The sequence below is a fragment of the Orcinus orca genome, chromosome 13 (assembly GCF_937001465.1).
Source record: "Orcinus orca chromosome 13, mOrcOrc1.1, whole genome shotgun sequence".
Classification (NCBI taxonomy): Eukaryota; Metazoa; Chordata; class Mammalia; order Artiodactyla; family Delphinidae; genus Orcinus; species Orcinus orca.
The window spans coordinates 45,536,517-45,553,215 of NC_064571.1; the positions used below are offsets into that span (position 1 = coordinate 45,536,517).

Sequence of the window (16,699 nt, forward strand, 5' to 3'; positions counted from 1 at the left end):
TATAGCACCCTATAAACTAGAATCCACAAGTAAGCAACAAAAAAATCATACACATACCTGAGTACATATTCATATATACATACATACATATGTACAAGTGTGTGTGTGTGTATAAGAAAGCGGTTTAATTCTGTATATCCATATAAGATTAGTCTTGTCAGCCAAATCTACATGAAACCTGTGAGTATGGTAGAGAGATCATCAAGTTTTCCTTAAAAAGGTGCCAGATGATTCAATTTTATCTGCTACCTTTGAATATAAAATATCTTACATCATATTTAATGAGAAATGGTCATGGGTATACTTAATTTTTTTAATTAAAGGAAGATATTTCAATTCTGATATGAAAATATACAAAAGAAAGGCACAGTCTTTTTTGAGGTAAGCTTGTTTGTTTCAAATATAAATCTGTCATTCCTTCATACTCTCTGCTGAAACATCCAGAGTAAGAATCAGAAGGAAGTAATATTCTCCTTTCCAGCAGTTGTTCAGTTTTAGAATTTTAAAAATAAACGCAAAACCCAACCATTCTAATGTTCCCTTAATTTCAATATAGTTTGGGAAGAGAACATTGTATATCTGCAAACTAATTGCCATAAGAAGAACCACATTCCACCACTGGCAAATTTAAAACTCCTTTTATCCTGTCCCTTTTGGATGAGTGCCTGTCAGTAAAGCAGTCTGTGGAAAACAGTTGAAAACAGGAAAAGAAAGTATCTAAACAAGACAGTGTGTGCATGCTGCAACCACTCAGCTTTGTTTTAGCTAAGTGTCCATTTTTACATTGCTTTCAGTTCATTTCTTTTTAATCATTGAAAACAGCTGTGTTTACCAAGCTAGAAATGAAATAAAAGCTTAAATGAATCATGACTATTCTTAATAGCAATCAAATAAATAAGTTAAAAAGCTGTATGTCCTTGCATTCTCCTTAATGAGTGATACTCGTCAGTTTGTCAGAAGAGCTTTTTATTATTTATAAGATGATAGCAAACCCTGAGAAACAGCATAGTTATTAAGGCTGTGTACAGTATGATTTTAAATCTTGATGTGAGTTTTTCCCCTAGCTCTTAAATTGCAGTTCCAAAAAGGTGTAACAGTTTTTCGTATTAAAATCTTCTTAAAGTGTAGCTTAAGAATGTTAGTGACTCTAGTGAACATTTTAATTTTTATGTTAACAACTCCTACGGTAGTATAACACTAATTTTCCTTCATATAATTTTCCTGCATAGTGCTACCTTTGATTTTTTTTAATAACCCTAAAAGCCCTTTAAAATATCTAAAAATGTTATAAATACATATTTTTCTGTCATTTTTGCTTGCTTTAGGTTACCTCTTTATCTTTTCGGCTTATCAAAGCTTAAAAGCTACTATCAAAATACTGTTTTTTTTTTTCTCACAGCCAACCTTTTGCAAAATGAAATTAATATAATTGTCATCTCTTGAAAGACTTCTCTTAGAAGAGTATATATTTCTGTGGTGCTGCTAAATAATGCACCAGAATTCAGTTTAAACCAAGAAGTAATTCCCTATTTTCTTTTTTAAAGTTTAAGGAAATAACGGAAGTTTTTTTAAGTTTCTTTAGATTATTTTAAACATCCCCTAGTTTTTGTTGAGGCATTTTACTAATGCCTGTACTAAAAATGTACAGGATGTACATTTTTCTGAATTACTTTTTTTTCAAAATAAAATCTTACAATTTAAAAAGTTAAAGAAAGCCTGAAAGCCTTCTACATTTTCATCATGTGTACTCTGTGATCCACCAATAATGGCCCTAATAATAAAGGTGTATCTTTACAACTTAACTAGGAAAATTGTTCCTTCTGTAAGTAGTTCTAATCAGTTCCTATATTTCTAGGACTTTAGTCAATCCAAGCTTTCAAAGTATATGTTTCTCATCATTGTCTTCAGTGCTTTTCCAAGTATTTTAAAGTATCAAAGTACATATTTCATATTTCATTATCACTCAGCAGCACGAGAATAATAGCTTTAGTATAGTTTACATAGCTGAAGCTCAGACATTCATTTCTGTCCTTAATTTCAACATTTAACTCCCATCTGTTCTTCTCCCTTTTTTCTTTCATTTTTCTGTTTCTGTTTTTCCTCATGCTCTGACATTAAAGTGGTTGCACTGAAAAGACTGCCCTTTTTGAGGAACAGACCGAAGGATAAAGACAAAATGAAGGCCTGCTACCGTCGTTCCATGTGTAAGACTTTATGACAGTTCAGCTTCTTTCAAATGACTACACTGGCTTCCATTACTAATTTTTCACTAACCATTCTTTGGACTGTGCCAATTTTCTTATTTTGCAAAGTGCAGTCTTCCTGTAATACAAGGAGCTGGAAGAATATTTTTTTTCATAACTGGCACTGAATTTGCATTATATGTATGTTCACTTATACATATACATGCATATGTTTAGTCATACATGTAATATACTTGGAAATTTCCAGTACTTTCTAAAGGTTGGCAGAAAAAAACCTTTAATTTTATATGCCATAGAGATTTCTTCCCAAAGAAATTTACTTAAAGAAAATATAACAAAACCTTTAGCATTAGGTATTTAATTTCTTAATGAACTAGGATTAAATAATTAAATAAATAAAGTGGCCTGTAACCCTTGAGAATGTTTGTCATTCTTTATATAATAATACTCTGGTTTTTTCTTTTTTTAAGTGGAATGGGTAATTACATAATCACATTAAATGTGTCACTTTGGATATCCTCTCTTTCAGGTTTTTATTGAATGGTATACTTATTTGATTCATAAAATGAGTAATTTCTTCAGTAATCTGCTCTGACCAAGGACTGTTTATCATTTTCAATAGTGATGCTGTAAAGAACTGCTCTCCATATTACCTTTATTCATTCCATTTTTGTCACCACAGAACCACATTATGAAGGCTTCTAATTATATTGTACATCACTGCTCAAAAGCATGGCAGTTGTACAGAGTAAAATTCCTTTTCCTATCTTTAAAGGGGGTGGAGGGTGATAAAAACATTTATTGAAGTTTATCAGCCTTCGGCCTACTCATTTCATTCAGCTGAATGCATGTCATAATTCAAATGAGCTTGTGGTTAGTTTTTTATTTCACTTGCATTAATCCATAGACAAAAGTCAGATCATTTTTAATACAAAATAGAAATAAGAGCAAATACATTAACCATGCTGATTCATTTGCTTTCATTTGCATCCCAGCCATGAATGACCTGGTGCAGTCCATGGTCCTAGCAGGAGGACAGTGGACAGGTAGTACTGAGAATTTGGAGGTTCCTGATGATATTGCAACGGGTAAAAGGAGAAAAGAATTGGGAGCTATGGCCTTCTCTACTACAGCCATCAACTTTTCAACTGTCAACTCTTCTACAGGCTTCAGATCCAAGCAGTTGGTTAATAATAAAGGTATAGGCCGTCTGCTATTTGCACTGTGGTGTAACTGTTGGCAACAGGAATTTTAATTTGACTTTCCCGTGTTTACTTTTTTGACAGCAGCAACCTGAAATAATGATCAAAACAATCTGGATTTGATCTGAGGGAATTTTCAAATCATTTCAAAAATTTAAAACATCGTACAAATAACTAAAATCTTTCCTAGGCCTTTCATAATAAACAGATAATGAGCTAACAAGAAATGGAAAAGTAAACCAAGTAAAAGAATGAGAAAAGGAGAGAGTGATAGAAGCTTTAAAAAAAAACACAAAAAAAAACCTAGAAACACTATAGCATCACAGAGAACCACATAGAGCAACCCAGGCTCTTGCTTTGATTTGCAGGGTCACAGGCAGATTGTTTCAGTGCTTCTGGTGTTTTCCCTAAGCAAGTCAACTCTCATCAGAGCTATTCTGTTTCTTACTCCTATTCGTTTCTGATGGAATCTATGAAATATGTTAAATCAAGATGTATTATACATGGTTGAAAAAGAATTTCCATATTCTGCATAAATAAAATTTTATAATTTTTTTGTTAAAAATATTTTTATATTCATTTTGCTATTTTATGTAGATACTACATCCTTTGAAGACGTAAGTCCACAAGGTATTAGTGATGATTCTAGTACGGGATCAAGAGTTCATGGTAAGATATGAACTTTATTTAGAGAGTACATATTACATACAGAATGAGAATGCTAAGACTCTTGCATTGACCTGCTGAATGTAGCACTGCCAGCAAGCATGTTTTCTCTAACCTGCATCTCATAGCTACCTCTGCTATTTCTTCAAACCTACTACCCCCTTTTGCCTTTTTTAAGGTTATTACTTCATCCAAATTGTCTCTGTTTTCATCAAGGTCATTTATAAAGTATGCCTGCACAATGCTCAAAGGTAATTTTGTTGCCATTTTGGCATAAGGTTAAAGTGATGAGATACATTTTATGTTTGATTTTAAAAATACTCACTTTGGCAAAGGACAAACTCTAAGAAACCACATTTTCTGCAATGTTGAGCATTTCAGAGTTTTTAGTTTCTATCTGGAAAGTCATATCTTACCAAACTAAATTAACAAATAATGGATAACGGAATTTCATATGTAAAGGAATATGTTAAAGGAATTTCATATGTAAGCAGGACTTTAAGACGTAGGATAGGGCCATGTTAACTGTGCAATTGTTTCCCTTGTATGGATAGGAATACAGGACATTAACTGTGCAGATGCTCATATTCCTCCTGTTCGTGGCATCTCTGCAATGTGCAGGGTTCCTTGTCTGATCTGTTGTAAGTGACCTAATCACCAGTTTTTTTTTTGGCCGGGGGGGGCATGTCATTCTGTTCAACTAAAACAGTCCTGGTATCCATCTAGAAATCCATTTCCAAATCTAATTATGCACTTTTATCTTCTTTTCTTTGAATCTCAGCTATTGTCTGAGAAGTGTCCTGTTCTCAGCTGTTTAGCTGAACTATCTGGAAATGCCTTTGCTCTCTAATCTGTAAGATTCAACTCTCTGTGGGCATGCTCAGCCTGTGAAAGTATGCATGATTGCTTCCTCAAAGCATTCTGTAATCAGAATGTAAAGTTCATTGTCTTCAGCTGGAAGTTTTATCACTGTCTCCTGATTTTTTCATTTAGCTTCGAGACCAGCCAGCCTTGATAGTGGCAGAACATCCACTAGCAATAGCAATAATAATGCTTCACTCCATGAAGTCAAAGGTATGCTGTAGGTAAATTTATTAATATGCTCCATCCATTTCCAGATTTAAAAGTGGGAGATTGATGAAGTTTCTAGGGTAAAGTATGAAATCCAAATCATTCTGTGTTTGGAACATAGTTCCTTGGAATATTTTATACTTTTCACATTGCAATACAAATGTATTTCAATGTGTACAAATGTAAAAACAGGAGCAGTTATTTTAGTTTCCATTTTTCATCCTCACAGATAAAACCTTTTTCTTGTAATCTTTATATTTCAAAATATCTATAGGTTCCTATTTTACTTACATTTTGTCATTGTCATGAAAGTGGTTGTCCTTAACTTTCTCATGATACATGTACATTGAACTCACAGAAGGTGTTTTAGAAATAGTTTTAGCTTTTCTTATCCATGAAATAAGGAGGAATATATTTTTTTAATTTGAAAAGACAATTGTGTGTGTGTGTGTGTGTGTGTGTGTAAGTGTAACAAGAGCCAAATGGGTGCATAGTTCATATAAAGAATTAGTTCAAGATATCTTTTTCCTCAATTTTTTAATATGCATTCCAAGGTGAAATTTTTATGTAAATGTCTGGAAGTATTGACTAACGCCTTTTTCCTTAAAGGTATACTGCCTACTCATATTCTGGAATTATTTAATAGATTATAAAGGTTTGTGAAAGTAGTTATTCTCTACAGTCCAGAATTGTTAAATTATAATGAGTGCATTTGTTCTGTTGCTTTTTCATATTATAAAATCATTTTGTCTCAGTTGTGATTATATTTTATTATTAATGCTTTGACTTTGTTGCAATGATCTGAAAAATCTGATTTCAAGGAGGGATTATTTTTTCATTTTTATAATCATGTTTTTATATCCTGTAGAAAAATATAGTCTGAAATGTAAGTAAGTCTTTTCTGATTTGAAAATTTAAGAAAATCTTTTTCCTGTAAAATGTTACATAGCTTGAGCCAAAATCTTTCCTGACCCATTTTATTCTCTGTGATTAGGAAACCATGGAAAGTTGCATTTTCTATCTTGATGCTGTATCTACACAGTTTGCAATGGATCAAAATGAATAAGCACTCTTAAGGAATAGCATAAACTTTAGGGAGCTTTTTTCCAGAACTAGTAATTTGCATTCTGTATAGTTGTTCAGCCTCAACTGAGTCTTTGAAAGCTGTATAGCCACCATACCAACAGTGGAAAGCAGGGAGAATCAGATGATTCAGACATTAAAAAATAAAATACTACATACTTAATTTTATATTTTTACTGGAATTTTCTAAGTAATTACATGTCTCCATCTGAGTTGCCTTAGATGCTTGCTGTTTAAATTTTTTTAATATTTCTTTAAGATTATTCATTTAGGATCAACAAATAAACCTTCAGATAAGGAATACAGACCTCATAGAAAGTCAAAGAATTAGAATTTTTAGCATTTAGAAGAGTTTTTGGTTTTAACATTTTCAAATAATTAAAAATTTGTATAATCATGTTTTGTTTTAAATTGTGAGGTGTTTTACAATTATTTGAACCTGACTTTTAAAAAATGTATTATTTCCTTGTTTATTCATTCATTTACTCATCAAATGTATTGAGTGCCTGCTTTATATGTTTAGGCTGTGGGTATGGTGGTGATGGCAAGTCTTTGCCCTGTGGAGCTTATAATATTTGTCAACTTGACAAATAAGGAAGCACACTATGGTAGACATTTGTTAGACTGATGAGAGATGAACATGGTTTACTAAGCATTTCTGAATAAAGCTTTGAAAGTCAGTTTGGCTATTCGTAAGAATCCAGTCAACAAATGTCAGTACTTACCTAGTTTTAATCTCATTTCTATTATTGAACTCTTAACACACCATTTACTCCAAAAGCAGGTGCAGTTAATATCCAAAGCAGGCCACAAAGCCACAGCAGTGGAGAATTTAGCCTGCTTCATGAGCATGAGGCGTGGTCCAGCAGTGGTAGCAGTCCAATCCAATACTTGAAAAGACAGCCCAAATCAAGTCCAGTGCTCCAGCACAAAACACTAGAGAGTCGAGCACATCACAAGGTCAAAACTGGTTCCCCGGGAAGTGAAGTTGTTACTCTACAACAGTTTTTGGAAGAAAGCAACAAGCTTACCTCAATACAGGTTAGTTTTATCTATGGTGACCTTAATTTAGATGGACACTACAAGTTAAATTTCTGTGGTTGAACTTTAGAGCTTTTTTTTTAAGGAGGGTTTAGAGATATTAGCAATTTTTGTATTGTACAGTCTAGTGTATCAGGAAAGTAAAAGCATGGCTGTATTCACTAATCTGCTTTGTTTTTTTTTTAAACAGATAAAGCCCTCAAGTCAAGAGAATCTTTTAGATGAAGTAATGAAAAGTTTGTCTGTCTCTTCTGACTTCTTGGGAAAAAACAAACCAGTTAGCTGTGGTCTGGCCAGGTCAGTAAGTGGAAAAACTCCAGGAGACTTCTATGATAGATGGACAACTAAGCCTGAACAATTTGTGAGACCTGGTCCTCAAAAGACTGAAGATACCTATTTCATTAGTTCTTCCGGAAAGCCTACACTAGGCACTCAAGGAAAGATAAAAGTAGTAAAAGAAACTTCTCTGTCACGACAATCAAAAGATAGTAATCCCTATGCCACTTTACCTCGTGCAAGCAGTGTGATCTCTACTGCCGAAGGAACTACTCGAAGGACGAGCATCCATGATTTTTTGACCAAGGACAGTAGACTACCTATGTCAGTTGATTCACCACCAGCTACTGCTGATAACAGCATCACTGCAGCATCTAGTGAGTACCGTTTACACCAGTGGTCCTCTCATCCACTTCACAGTCCAACTTATGCTGTAGGTTCTCAAGCACAAAATGATTTAGCTACAGACAAGCCCACGTCTCCATATGCCCAGGCCAGAAACTCAAGAACAGAAAGGTCACATTTTCTAAACCAAACTTTTGCCACTATTAATATGTCTAATGATGCATTTGGAATATCAGCTAAAGATAGCATAGACTCATTTACTGTGGCTCATCCATCTCAGCCATTTTTATCCCTGAATACAGAATTAGTTAGTAACATAAGTGGGCTACCTCCCAGACCAGTCACCAGGCTAACTGACCAGGCTTCTGCTTCTTTGGATAAAGCTGCACAGAAGGATACTGAGCAGTTTTCTGATCATCAGAACTGCAGTAACAGTAACCCACAGTCTTCTGTAGTTAGCAATAATCTTATCACTCCTGCATGCCTCTATCCTGATGACACAGAAGCTGCATTGTTGGTTTCTGAGGATAATCAAACTGTTTGGTATGAATATGGTTGTGTATGATCAAAACTGCACAATATAATACTGATGTCATTTGATATGCACTGTGCTTCTCTAATCTGATTTGAAGAGCTGCTGTTGAAAAGTATCATTTGGCTAGGTTTATACTTTTATTTTTAAATTGTGGATAGTGTTCAGGTGTACATTGTGGCATGTATATAAATGTGATTATGTAACCACAACAGAGCTTGCATGAATTATTAATTGCATTGTACATTTTTTGCATGACTTTAAGAACCTTAACAATACATGCTCCTCTTTGACATTTCTTGTCACCTAATAAGAGATTGTTACTTTGATACCTAGAGGCATGTTAAAATGGCTGCATGCTATAATTACCAACAAGGCATTTCCAAGTCATATTTACTTCATTGGTTCCAAAAAAGAATGCTCATTGTCTCTCTCCCTCCCTTTGCTCCCCTTTCCCTCTCTCCCTACCTCTCTTCCTCTCCTTTTTTTTTTTTTTACAAAATGTGCACTTCATATTGCACATGTACAGTATTAGTAAGGAAACTATGTTAAAAAGATGTCGTTTTCTTTTGCCATTTAATTATGCCTTCTGGCCTGCTGTTTTATTTTCAAAGAAATAGTTATTAACTACTGCTCATATTTATAAAATTGTTCAGATTTAAAACTTTGTTAATACTCATAAATTTAGCGTAATTCTTTTTTTTAAAAAAAATCAAATTTAAATGTGACATACAGGGACTAGGAGTATGCGTATTCCATTTCTTCTCTGCACTTTTCTTCATTTGATAAATATAAGAGCTCAAGTACTATCTTTCCTTCAAGATGACTTTTTTACTTGGCATCAGTTAACACAGTAGTTTTTTTCAGGTTTTTTTTAATATAGAGTCAGAGAGAAATAAAGCAAATCATACTCAGTGTGTGAGAAATTTGCATTTTTACTTCTGTTCAAAAAGGGTAGCAAGCTTATAAAGTGGTGAAAATTGTTACTTATATAATTCTATAATTTATTTATTACTAAATTATATATGTCCTTAAAACAGAATTTTCTAAAATGAGTACATTGTGCTAAAATAAAATGCAAAATTAGTATTTGTAATCACTTAAACAAACAAGTATGTTTTTAGTAGAACAAATTTTAGAATTAAGAATAAATGCAAGCTCTTAACTAAAAATTAATCATAAAAGACAGAGAAAATATTTGCTAACTCCGACTTATGTCATAAACTTTAAAATTATCTTGCTGTGGTCATAGCACTTTTAAAGCAGAATCAGCTAAACTTCAATTGTTTTATTCCAGAATAAAAGAAACCCCAAGAAACCCATAACCCTGAATCACTTACTTCTAGAGAAGTATATCTTAGTTCTGTCTCTGAAATGTTTTTGCCATCTTGATTCAGCCTAAATATTACTGACAGTCATGCAGCCTGGCATCTAGAAGAAATGGGGAGGAAATTATTATTTTACATGTTGTATTAAATTGTTATTAATTGGGCAAAAGAAAACAAAATTTATAGAGAATCTTTGCTTAATGAAATGTGTATCCTGGCAATTCCCTGGCGGTCCAGTGGTTAGGACTCCACGCTTTTACTGCTGAGGGCCCGGGTTTTATCCCTAGTCGCGAAACCAGGAATCCCTGATCCCGCAAACCGTGTGGCATGGCCAAAACTTTTTAAAAAAAAGAAAGAAGGAAAGACATTTGTATCCTTTATAAATTAAGCTATTCTCTTCTTTTCTCATAGCCAGCTCTTACTAAAAATGCTTTTAATGTGGGTAATCAAATAAACACAATCAGAAATTTTTCATATTTTTTAGTATCTACATGAGTACATCAGTCTGTTTTGTTGTCACTTGTTTCATAATCAGTCCGAACATTTCAAATGTTTTTGGTGTCCCTTTTTGCATAACCTGATAATAAAACTTAATGGTAAATATAGGTGAGATTACATGGGGCCATATATGATACAAATGTAATAATTAGTGTAATTTCCACATTTAGTCAAAGATTATTTCACAACCATTTCAACTTTTTAGATAAGTCTGGCCTTATACTCTGTTTAAAATATTAAATTTATTTATAAAAGTATATTGAGAAATCATATGCTATTATAGTAAAAACTGATTATTTTAAAATATTAGACTTACAGGAAAGAAGTATTTCTAACCCAAATGGCTATAGTTATATATACAGCATGTTTTCCAAAAGAACATACACATTGTGCATGTCAGACAGATAGATACATACCATGTCCATGTGTCTTGATGTCAAAGAATACAGGTTAGACTTCCTCCAGAAACTGTCACTAGCTGTAGAGTCATAAAATTCCCCCCAAACACTATTTTACCTGTGTTTCTTGATAGCACTTGAAATCAAATTTTTAGCAGTGAGAAGAACCTTAGAAATCATATAGAGTTAGTGTTTCCCAAACTTTAAAAAAATCAACGTAATACTTTCTATGAATGAAATCTTACAAAGATGCCCCAATTTTAAAAAAAAAATTTTTTTTTGAGATAAAAGTGAAGCAACTCTGACTCAGTTGAACAGCTGCACTTTTTTTCCTCCAAGACAGCTCCATTAATACTCTAGCGGCTTCACAGATTACAGGCATACCTCGTTTTATTGCACTTTGCTTTATTGTACTTAACAGATACTGCAGTTTTTTACAAATTGAAGGTTTGTGGCAACCCTGTGTTGAGCAAGCCTATCGGTGCCATTTTTCCAAAAGCATTTGCTTACTTCGTGTCTCTGTGTCCATTTTGGTAATTCTCAGACTATTTCAGACTTTCTCATTGTTATATTTGTTATGGTGATCTGTGATCAGTGGTCTTTGATGTTACTATTGCAAAACGATTATGACTTGCTAAAGGCTCAGATGATGGTTAGCACTTTTTAGCAATAAAGTATTTTTAAATTAAGGTATGTACTTTGTTTTTTAGATATAATGCTGTTGCACACTTAATAGACTACAGTACAGTGTAAACACAACTTTTACATACATTGGGAACTAAAAATTCTTGTGACTCGCTTTATTGCAATATTCACTTTATTACAGTGGTCTGGAACCAAACCTGCAATATCTCCGAGGTATGCCTGTATTAGTACCCCAGTTTTAGATGAAATTGAATAGCTTTCATATTCCTAGCTTAGATTTCTAGAAATTACACCCTTATTATTTGTGACATTGTAAATTTATATTGTTAGGCATTGGGTCCCCTTTGATCAAAGCAATTTTAGTTCTAACAGTGTAAGTAGGTATGTTATTTGCCAATAAAATATGCCTCGAGCCCTGGTTTTCTTAGTAAATAATACAATTATTTCATTGTGGATGTTTCTGCTGCTGCATGCAAGATTATTTTTTACTTTAAAACTATATGTGACCATTTAGTTAAATAAACATAGTAAGTAAACCTATCTGACACTAAGAGGGCATAAGTATATTACTTAATAGCTTTTAAAATATAAAAATCAGTCTTTAAGTAAAGAGATGTCTATCAGATTAATAACATTTCCAGAGTTAGATTCCTTCTCCTTGCCCTACTCAACAAGAGCTCTTTAGTTTCTTACCTTCATGAATTGTATTCTGTTTAGCCTTTCATTAAATAACATGAAATGCTTTTCTCCTGCAGATGTGGACAAAGTACAAGAAAGCAGAAATTCAAAAAGCAGGTCTAGGGAGCAACAAAGCTCCTAATTCTATTACCCACTACATGACATGTGGGCCAAGTGGTGAGTTTCTTGCTTAAAATGTAAATGAGATTAATCTCATTTATACAAACTAACTGCATTAAGTATAAGAACAAGTGCACATTGCATTAACAGATGTAAATATTGCTTGCTTTAATTCATGACTTTCTGTCTTACTAGTAAATCAAGATTAGGTGAGTCCCAAAAGATTTTGCCCATCAGTGCAGGAAACCAATCTTTAAAAATTATTTTTCTTTTTTCCCCTCAATTTAAATTTGATTTTACTAATGAGTAATGTTTTAGAAATTATTTTCAGTTTGAAGTCTGTCTTTGTGGTAGGAATACAACTTCTGTGCAACATTCTTGATAACTGAGGAGAATAAACTAAATGCCTTTTCTATGAAGAGCCACTCAAAAAAAATTTGTCTCTGACTTTCTGTCACTCTCATCCCTATAGAAGTTATCTGGTGCATGCTGTTCTTTTAGTGGTTGCTCTGTATTTTATATCTCTTATCTTCAAGCTTTTCTTATATTTTCTTTCTTCTTTCTACCTTCCAACTAAATACAGAGAGAAAAGTGTCCTTCAGTTTCTCAGTGTGAAGCCTTTATTTCTGAAGTAACAAGACACCCAACTATAGGAATCACTTTTTAAAATCTTTAAGACTTTAACAATCCTTCGTGACTAGAGCAGGAAAGAAATACAAACCTTCATTCCTTCCTTGAATCAAGGAGCACTACTGGAGTCAACTGCCAAAATTTTTAGAAGGTTTTGTGACTTACTGTACATTGTACTGTTAAGATCTACTGAATAAAGGATGTTCTCTCACTAAGGACCAAGTGTTTTAAGGTTTCAAGAAGTACTCCAAGAACAATATACTTCTTTCATCATTTGTTTATGAATTTATCCATGTTTGCTTAATGCTTCTGCTAAGTATTAGTCTAAATCTAGCCATTATATTTAGTTGTGTAAACCTAAATTAAATGCTGTAGTATGTTGTGGGATGTACTATATATCAAGATACAGAGAACATTGTTTTGGCATGTCAGAGCCTTATTTGGTTAGCAGACTGCATGTGTTGGTATTCTTTTTTTTTTTTTAAGCCTATTATTTTATGCACTGCAAAAGAAATTCAGTTTATGAGATAACTCTGAAAAGTCCATAATAAGATAGGAGTTATAAAAAATTTACAGTGATATTAATCTTTCCGTATCCCCCACTAGCAACACTAAGCAATTCACACATGGATCTAAGGTAATTAAAGTGTGTTTTTCTGAAACTTTTTTTTTAGTAAGATGGTTTTCTAGAAAATGGCATTCCCAAGATAAAGCTGTTGTGTTTGAACTCATTTCCCTCCTTTAGTACTGGGTTATGTATGTGTTTGTTTTTTTAACTTGAGAGCTGACTGTTGCTTAAGAAGTTTTCTTATGGCAAAAATAATGTAAATAATTTACTATGATCTGCATTTTGCCAGGAACTCATTTATTATTAAGGTTATCACTTATTAATAAAAATCTTTCTGTTTTTGTCCTTTATAATACATTAAAGTTGGTAACTGTTATCGGTACTTTTGAAATATTTGTATGCATTTGTTACCTTAAACATTTGAAAGAAGCACAAAAAAAAGGTAAATTTAGTCAACCCAGGGAAACATCAATTTTTTTGTAGTTCCAATTTTATATCACAGTTTTATTTTCTTATGAAGTCAAAAAACTGCATTGATACTTACTAATGCAAATTCCTTATTTAACAAATATCAGAATAATCTTAAAGGTCTGAAATGAGAAAGATACTAACTTTTTAATTTTAACAATATACTTCTTAGGCTCTCACTACCAGCTCTAAAAATCTTTTTGGAATAATTCCATAGTGTGTGGTTTATGAACTGTGTGTTTCATCACTAACCTAGTAGCCATGAGATACATGTCTCCCTCTCTCCCTCCTTCCTCACACCTTTCTTTTTTTTCTTTCTCTTTCTGGTAGGCCAGTAACACTGCTGTGTTCATAGTCTACTTTCAGAAAGACCATTAATGAAAAACAGCATGTATAGTTGAAAAGAAACTGAAATGGAAGTTAGAGAACCTGGACTTCATAATGCCACCATTAACTTAGGTTTTGCCACCAAGTAATGCTGTAAAGTTAAATCACTTTTAAACCCTTGGATGAAAGGTGCTATGTAAATGTAAATACAAAGGATTCTTACTAAAATACAAATATTGCACAACAGACATATTTAAAACCTATTCTCTAGACTTTGAAACATGTCTCCATCATGACTCCCTAGATTCAAGTATCAGACTGATAATGGGTATCATGGCAGTCTAGAGACACTTGCATGTAAAAAATGTAAATTCATCTTTAGGTGGATAAATTGAAAGTAAATATAGAAATTATGTTTTAGCTAAATACAGTGAGTGGGTAACTTAGATTTATATTAACTAGCATCTAATTTGCACAACTAGGACACATTCCAGGACATTTACTGAAAGTTGAAATTTAATGAGTAGGAGGTAGCCCAGTGAGGGTGTATGATATCACAGCTTGGTCTCTACAGGACACTAATATCCTAAAATAGAGAACATGCTGACTGAGGCAGCACATTACTGCTTCAATTAGAAAATGCTTAAGGGTAGCCTATAAAGTACTAAACCTGAGTGGGCTGACCCTGAGAAAATGCAGCAAGACAACCAAGAGAATACTTGAGACTGCAAAAGTGGAATATTCTAATTATATTAATCACCTTTTTCATACCATTTCAAGAAAGGATTAGATAACCCATGAATATTTTACCATCTCCAAAAGATACCATCAGAAGCAAACTTAGTATGAAGTCATGCTTTTCCCTTAGATAAACCACTTCTGCCAAACAAAATAGTGTAGCCAACTAGAAACTAACTGGGGCCACTTTCCGGACTGGGGCCTGACATGCTTTTAATGATCTGGCTCTATTCTAAATCAATACCCAAACCCCCTCGGAAACTAAAGAATTTATATACAGGGTAATAGCTTCGGCCCAGAGCTCCAATAAAAGTGCTTCAGATCTGGCAATGTGGAAATGTTCGGTCCAAGTTTTTGAACTGGTGGTTACCAAAGAGTACACAAAACAGGTTTGTATGTAGCACCTTTCATGCAAGGCATGGTAAAAGCCTATTTAAAAATCACTGTGCATATTACGGAATTGCAGCCACCTCACAAATGAAGTATTACAGCCTGCACTGTCTTAAAATTTTATGTCAGGAAGTGAAAAAGATATTGTACCAAATCTGGAATTACAATGAGGAGTAATAATGTATGCTAAATGACTTGTATTTTAAGTTACTTTTTATGAGAAAAGTGAAATTTTGTGTTTTCTTTTCTGCTACACTTAGTCTTGAGATGTATTTTTTTCTTTAAGCCTTGAATGAATAATACAAAAGGAGCCCATTTTATAATATAAACCTTGATGTACATGTTGAGATATTTGGACAAAGAAAATGCCTTAAAAGGAATGCTTATGGATAAAGTTGCACTTACAACACCTTTAACAAAACGTGATTTCAAATTGTCTTTTTCTTTTCTACTAAGGGTTCTCTCTTTCAGTGTTTGCCATTGTACTTGTAACTGTTATTAAATATCAAATCCAATAATATAAAAGATGTAACATTTCCTTTAAAAGTAATGCTACTGAGAAATTTGGAGTTGAATGGCAAAATGTTTATTACTTGGCTATACCTAATATAAGCCACAGTTCATAACAAAAAATCCAGTTTATAACAAAATAGATACCATCATTTGGCCCATTTGTCTTTTTTTAAAAACATTCATTATTTTTCATTTTAGTTTTTAACTTTATTTCTCCTAAAAAAATTAAGTTGGTTTAACATTCACTTGTTAAACTGATATAACAAGAGGTGAATTTTAAACTAATATAAAAAGAGGTGATTTTTATAACAAGTGGTCAGCAATCATAACATATAATTTAGCCCAATATTATTCTTTCCTTTCCCTTTGCCCTAGAAAACCTATTTTATGTGTTTCATAACATATAACCTTGTTTAGATGATTCTGTCCTAATCACTTTGGGATGAGTATTGGAGGTTTTGGGAGAGAACTGAGAGTCTATCAGTCTTGTCAACCTCAAAATAGGTTTAAATACAATAATAGATTGTACAAATCAGTCTCTTTCATTTTCACATCTAGACTTTGGGAGGCGTAATGTTAGAGATGGCAACCTGCCTTGTGTCCTTGGGCAGGTCAGTCTTTCTGGGCCTGTTTTCACCATAAGGTGGGGAGGACAGTTAGACCAGTTATCTGAGGTCCTCGGTGTCTTTGATTCTGTTCGTTAAACCTTAATTTTATATGCAAAGCAACCTAAAATTTCCTCTTTCTTAGAGAGATAGTACAGAGTAGGCAAAAACTAACATAGCACCTCAGAAATAAGGTTATCATTTATGGAAAATATTTCTTACTAACTCATCTCTTAAATCCATTCTGTATTTTATAAAAATTCTGCCTTGAGTAGACTTGTAGTTTACACATATATCCAAAGATGACAAGTTTTTACTTTTGCCTTTCAGTAATGCAAATTGGTACAAATTAAGTACAATTTCCCTACCAGAA

The 16,699-nt window shown here is 33.1% G+C and overlaps 1 protein-coding gene across 14 annotated transcripts in view; it reads left to right on the forward strand.

The window, feature by feature from the left end:
- Positions 1-15,634, forward strand: part of CCDC88A (coiled-coil domain containing 88A) — a 193,960-nt gene extending 178,326 nt beyond the window's left edge. For 4 of the 14 annotated variants that reach the window (XM_033414195.2, XM_033414194.2, XM_033414190.2 and 1 more), the window contains 7 exons: positions 2,121-2,204; positions 3,200-3,403; positions 4,004-4,075; positions 4,627-4,713; positions 5,066-5,146; positions 7,008-7,267; positions 7,458-11,333. In XM_033414195.2, coding sequence (XP_033270086.1) covers positions 2,121-2,204; positions 3,200-3,403; positions 4,004-4,075; positions 4,627-4,713; positions 5,066-5,146; positions 7,008-7,267; positions 7,458-8,453 — 1,784 coding nt within the window. In that variant the 3' untranslated portion in view covers positions 8,454-11,333. Of the gene's footprint in view, positions 1-2,120; positions 2,205-3,199; positions 3,404-4,003; positions 4,076-4,626; positions 4,714-5,065; positions 5,147-7,007; positions 7,268-7,457; positions 11,334-12,044; positions 12,145-12,670 lie in introns of those variants that run through there. The other 10 variants (XM_033414198.2, XM_004284379.3, XM_033414199.2 and 7 more) reach the window with 10 other exon arrangements.
- The last annotated feature ends 1,065 nt before the right edge of the window (positions 15,635-16,699 follow it).